A 6634-nucleotide genomic window follows, 5' to 3' on the forward strand; every position below is an offset into this window, starting at 1 on the left:
TGCGACCAGCTTGTTGGTCGCCGTCGTAGCTTGCGCACTCACACCAAACTCGAACTGCCGAGCGTCGGTTTTCAGGAAATTCGACATGCAATTTCTGTTGAAAATGCGTCGAAATCGCGGAAACCGAAAACGCCGACTCTATTTGTTCATGTTAAAGAGCGTGTTGCATGTGGCCGAGGGAGGCAAAGTGCGCGCGATACCGCTGCGTGATGAGGCCTTGTATCCCGTACAGTATTTCGGTATAGCGAACAAGCACACTATATCAAAACATTGCTTGTCGCTGCCATTTTCTCTCGCTACAGAGCTCGCGCGGCGACGCCACATAGCATTTTGGACTCCCCAAAGTGTGGTCTAGCACTCTGGTAAGTATGGGCGATTTCACTTTCAAACTTCATTCTGGTCGATCTGCCGGCGCGGCCGGGCTGTGGTCACCAAAATATGGTTATTTATGGTTGTAAATGGCGAACGCCAATAGCAACGACCGGTGACGCCAGAAAGACGACGCCGAGGCTCCTCGGGCACCACTGACGCTGCTGCATTGTGCTCAAGGAGACTCCATCAGCCTTCTCTACGCCATCATGAGGTGTCGCTCGGTCGCAATGCAGCATTCCTCGTCGGTCTCCCTCATTTTCGCCGACGCCAAGCCAAAGCGTTTCAGCCAATCAGAGCGCCAAGCCTTTCTATTTGCGGCCAATCAGAGCGGCAATGATATCGCTTCCGAGCCAATCGCCAGTGTTCTTGCGGCAGTTCTCGAACCGATCATCGCTGCCAGCCCAGGCACGTTGTACGTGGCAAGCCGTGCGCAGGCCTCAGGCCAAGGCGCTCACGCAACGTCGCTGTAGGTATGCTGCAGCCTTTCTATGCGTGACGAGCCACCGAGTCGACCCTTGGGCGGAGCCCTGGCCAATTTTTTCGACGGTCTCGCCGCACGTCGGCCACGGGATCGCCTCCGAGATGCGCTCCTCCAAGCTCCCAAGACCTACGGCGACGCTGCGAGCGATGGCGCGATATGCCTAGCATCATGACCGCCGCAACGTCATGCGCTTGCGCGTCTAAAACGGTTAGCGCTATGGCCACATCCGATCCGACGGCGCGTCCACGCACCGCCACACGTGTACGTACACATCCCGTCAACGCTCGAATCGTGTCTCAACGTCGGGTCTGCATGCGGCTGCCCGCACCAGCAGTCGAGCGCTGCACTCCTTTTCATCGCCGTATCCTCTTATTCGTCCTTCACGGTACCCTGCGTGCAGAACCAAGGATCGCCAATGTGTGACCGATGTGGTATAATGCTTCGCACAATGCGCCTCCTCTTAGTACGCCTCTTGATGGCCACTCTTGGGCCGTTCGTATGCGGATGGCACCGACGGCAACAAGGGCGCGAGCATGCGCAGCATGTCATGCCATTCCATGGCTCGAGTTGCATTCGAGCTTGCTGTGCGAAGCAAGTAAGCGATCCATGTACAGTGGGCGAGACTGGGTTGGTGTTGTCTGCGCCAAGTAGGAGCCTCACGTGGGTAGAAAGCTTTTGGGCTATAGCAGTGTTCTTGGATACAGCATAAGATAAAGGAAATTGGAGAATAAAATAAGAATTTACAAACGACTTCTCATAACACCAGCGTCCGCTCACACCGTCTTGGAATAGCAACGGTGGACGTTCATCAAGAGCCAGCAACTCAAAACTCAATTCGAGTTTCTGGCCGACATCCCGAGTCAACGGACGTGGTCATATACGATCATCAAAGTCATTTGTGATGTCAACTTTGAAAACAAAGTAAAACTGAACGGACTTTAGAATTTGATCCTGTAAAAATTCTGCGTTTTTCCAGCCGTACAGCAAGTGAAACCCCCAGACATGTCCCTCCAGGACGACCGCGTGGCGTCGCTCCGGGAGGAGGAAGAAACCAAGGACCACGTGCCCGAGAGTGGCACGGGCCGTAGTTGGCGTGGTGCGCCACGTAACCCTGGCCGCGTGGGTCAAGGCTACGGTCAGCGACCATCATACGCCGCAGCGGTCAATGGCGTCCAGCAACGGGCGGCGCAAGCATTGCGCCACACGTTCGTGCGCCTACTGCCCGAGCCCGCGGCGATCCGCGAGCTCATTGAGCGTAACACGTTGGCCTACGCAAGCTTCGACGAGCGCCTCGCGCTCATGAAGACGCACTTGCCGATCCTGCCAGTGGTCGCGAAAGTGCCAGTTTGGCTCAAGGGGGGCAAGGAGTTCGCCAACTACTCGAACCAAGAGATCACGGACGAGTTCTTCTCGGCCAACAACAACGACGTGTGGATGCCGCTTTTCCCGCGGATCCCCATGATCAACAAGACCAACGACGGGTCGCTCGTGTTTTCGGTAACGGACCACGAGACGCGCGTGGAGATGCTCCACAAATCCGTCGAGCTGTTCGGCGACACTTACAAGTTCACGGCCTCGGCCGACGAAGAGCGCGCGGCCCTCCTCGCCCCGTACATGTTCATGGACGTGGCGGCCATCCGTGTCGGATTTGAGGAAGACGAGGTGATGCGCGCGTTGGACAAATTGGGGGTCGCGTCGCTCACGCATGCGTACAACCACACGATCAAGGAAATCCCGACTAACCACGGCACGTCGTGGCGCCTTTACTTGGCGCATCCGGAGCTTCCCGCGACAATGCTCGTGGACGGGCAGGTCCCCGACCACATTCTCTACAAAAATGTCCGATACCCCGTCTATTTCAAGGGCTACACGCGACCGGCGGGTGACCGTCTGCAGCGCCATGGCCTCAATTTGGACCGAGCGCTGGCGCCCAAGCGAGCCGCGCCACAGACGGATGCCGAGCGCCCGCGTCAGCGCCCCAAGAGTGCCAAAAGCCAGCGTGCCGCAGGCGGGCAACCGTGGATGAGCACGCCTGGTCGGAACTGGGCCTCGGACTCAGAGACGGAAAAAGACTCGGAAGGATTCGAGCGAGTCGGTCGTCGTGGCGCCAAGCCTGCGAAAGGGGCGCGAGCCCCGCCACCGATCGGCATCTCGGACAACATGTACTCCTTCCTCAAGAACATGAAGGTGGACTACCGGCGCATGAAGACGGCAGAAGGCCATCCTCTGCCGTACATTGGGGCGCGGCCCCACATTCCCGCAGTCCTCCCCGCGAACGCCACGGCGACCGAGATGGACTTCAACGAATCGGATGCGCTCGAATGGGACGTGGATGCCATGTCGGTGGAGCGATTGACCGAGATTCTCCAAGAAACAACTACGGATCGCGCCACGAAAGGCGTCGAGGAACTTCAAGCTCCAGGCAAGTCCGAAGCTGAGATTCTCGCCGACGCCGACGAATTTATTCAGACCTTCAACCCGGAGGGGGTTTGGCACCAGATGACAGATCGCGGCGGCAGCTTCCTTGCTGCATTGAGCCTCGACCGCCTCCAGGGGCTGGCCAAGATGCACATGTGGCTCCGATGGGTCGCGGCCACCGACTTTCCGAGCATCACAGACAACTTTGAGGAGTCTTTCAACGACTATGTGGACAACAAGTGGACCACTGAGGACCGCTTTTCTATGACCACCGCGGACATCTTCCACCCCGAGGCGTCGATCCCAGGAGCACAGGATCTTCTGGACATGGAACACGCGCTCGCTGGCTTTGAGCTGATGGTCGCTGCCACGGCACCCGACTTGTTTCCACGGGATGAATGGCTGGTGGCGATCACTCAACACCGTATCTTCCATTTACACACCTGCTACGGAGACCGAATGGTGCAACCCAATGTGCTGCTACGCGTGCTACGCTCACCCGTGGGTGGAGCAGTGCTGAACATCTTCACAAACCTTGGAGATCTCGGCATTTTTCGCACGCTACGCGAGCTCCGGAATGGCACGTTCGAGTACCCGGACGACGGCGTGTACATGCTCAACCAGCAGCGTCTGCTCATTTTGGTACCATCCGAGGACACCTCGCCACAGAGCGAAGCCGCCGACGAAGATGAGTACGAGGATGAAGAGTGTGACGACGAGGACGAGTAATTACGGGCACGACAACCCGTGAAGCTCGTCACGACGGGCTTCAACTCCCTCATCAACAACCATTATTTATCACAACATGCAACATTAACTCCATAAAAAGAAACGGGCACAAGCTCATCGACTCGTTCGTCCGACATCACACGATCACCGCGCTTCAAGAGACGCGCTTCAAGAACCAACACCAAGCCAAAAGTTTTCATGACCACCTCGATCGTCTTTTTGAGGCCGAGCACGTCTTCTTGGCCGTCAACGACCAAGGGTCCAAATCCACAACCCGCCAAGACGGAGTAGCGGCGTGGCCATGGTCTTCCGACAAAATACACCGGGCTTTGACACGCTTCGGCATGAGCAACGACGCGACATCGCCGACCGCTACATGGTTGTCTCCGCTTCAGTCAGCGGTATCATCACGTACTACCACAACATCTACGCGCCGGCCCAACCAACCGAGCGCGCTGCATTCTACAACATGCTACCGACGGACTTTTCTCCCGAGGCACACCATGTCATCATGGGCGACTTCAACTTGCCACTGGATCAAGGCAAGGACGCCGAGCGCGCGTCCACGATCTCGTGGAACGGCCACGCCGAATGGGTCGCGTGGCTGGCCTCCATGGGAGTCGTCGACATTTGGCGGGAACTGCACCCTACGGCGCGAGTGTACTCGTCTCCAGGAGGCGTGAACCGTCTGGACTACATCTTTCTCAGCGACAGCTTGCGAGCTCACAATACCTTTACCTCGGGATACGCGAAGGGTCCTAACACCGCTCCAGGCAACCACATGATCCAGTGGCTCGTCGTCAATCCAGCACCACCGTTACCAAAGCACGCGTACTGGCGATTGCCCAAGGAGCTACTAGCCATTCCCGAGGTCGCCGACGCCATCAAGACGGAAGCGGCTGCCCTCCGCGACGGTCTTGACACGGCCGACGACCCTGGAGCCGCATGGGCGGCCTGGAAGAAGACCACGAAATCATTCCTCCAAGATTACCATCGATCGTACTTGGTCATCGACAAACGCCGCAAGGATCAGGCACGGGTCGTGTGGCAAGTGGCCGAGTACCATCATCGGCATGGGGACTTGTCCGACGATGAAATCGCTGTGGCTCGTGAAACGTACGCGAAAGCTACACAACGAGCCAGACAGAACACGAAAGATTTGAACTTTGAGCTTCACCGTACGCAAGCTGAAGCCAGCACGCGCTACTTCTTACGGGCTCGGACGACCGGCTCAACACCAATCCAAGAAATGCGCCGGGCCGACGGTACGGTCGCGGTGTCGATGGACGACATCCATGACGTTTTCCACCACAAGTGGTCGACGGTGATGCGCTCAGATGACTTTCATGACCCCGGCAACATCCGACGCCGCGCTTTCTTGAGCCAAGTCGCACGGGAACTTACGCAGGAGGACCGCGAACTCTTGGACTTACCGATCAGTGTCAAGGACATTGAGTCTTCGATTCGTACCATGGCCCCGGACAAGGCTCCCGGTTTGGACGGGTTTCCGGCGGCGTTTTACCAACTCGACCCTCCGACTTTTGCCTCGATCTTGCACGTCGTCTTCACGTCCCAACTGGAACGAGGGGAGCTCCTCGAGCTCCAACGCACGTCGGCGGTCGCGCTACTCCCAAAGGGAGGCGATGCTTCCGATCCCGGCAACTACCGGCCCATCTCGTTGATACCAGTGGAGACGAAAATTATCTCTCGGGTCCTCAGTCATCGTCTCGGGGGGCTGCTGCCGAAGCTGGTCCACGAAGACCAGCAAGGCTTTGTCTCGGGCCGCAATATTCATGACCACGTGGTCTATCTCCAAGAGCTGCAGCACCACTGCACGCGCAAGAATGAAGACGGGTTTGCCACGTTCCTCGATTTTGAGAAGGCGTACGACCGCGTGGACTGGACATACTTGGAGCAGGTGCTCCAGCGCTTCAACATTGGCCCCGCGTTTTTGCGGTGGTTTCGTCTCCTCTACAACAAACCTGTGGCCAAGCTCATTGTCAACAACAAGCTTGGCAAGCCGATCTACACGAACCGTGGGGTTAAACAAGGCGATCCCCTCTCTTCGCTTCTCTTTGTCTTGGCTATCGAGCCTCTCGCCGAGCATTTACGCCGGCAACCATGGTTTGGACTTCGTCTGTCGCCGACTTTCTCGGTGACTTCGATGCTTTTTGCAGACGATTGCACTCTACTCACCGGCTCTGAGGCCGAAACCAACGCCCAATTGGGTGTCGTGGCCAATTACTGCGCCGTCTCGGGCGCTCGGTTGAACGTCGCCAAGTGCAAGGTGCTGGCACTGAACCAGAACCGTCCGCCTCCAACATGGACTCATCTGTCGGTCGTCGCCTCGGGGGTGCCAGTGCGGTACCTTGGAGTCCAGTTTGGCCACAAGCTCTCGGAATCGTTCTACGACGATCAGCTCGTTCGGATCGTCCAATCGAGCTTGCTAAAATGGGGGAAACGTGGTCGCACGCTCACTGGACGTACCCTCTTGGTGAAATCCAAGGTCCTCTCTCAGATATGGTACCACACGGTGGTGACACCGCTGTCTGTGAAAGCAGTCACCACGATTCAACGCATGATCCGCGTCTACATCCTTGGCGCCAAGTACAAGCCGAACGAGAAGCACCACAG

At 57.4% G+C, this 6634-nt stretch overlaps 1 protein-coding gene across 1 annotated transcript; it reads left to right on the forward strand.

Annotated features, from left to right (window-relative positions):
- Positions 1-1855: 1855 nt before the first annotated feature.
- Positions 1856-4000, forward strand: SPRG_22251 (hypothetical protein; the record flags this gene model as incomplete). Its single annotated transcript, XM_012348936.1, has 1 exon — positions 1856-4000. One exon carries the CDS (start codon positions 1856-1858, stop codon positions 3998-4000), a length of 2145 nt encoding a protein of 714 aa, XP_012204326.1.
- Positions 4001-6634: the final 2634 nt, after the last annotated feature.

The sequence above is a fragment of the Saprolegnia parasitica genome (genome assembly GCF_000151545.1).
Source record: "Saprolegnia parasitica CBS 223.65 unplaced genomic scaffold supercont2.48, whole genome shotgun sequence".
In the NCBI taxonomy this organism is placed as follows: Eukaryota; Oomycota; class Saprolegniomycetes; order Saprolegniales; family Saprolegniaceae; genus Saprolegnia; species Saprolegnia parasitica.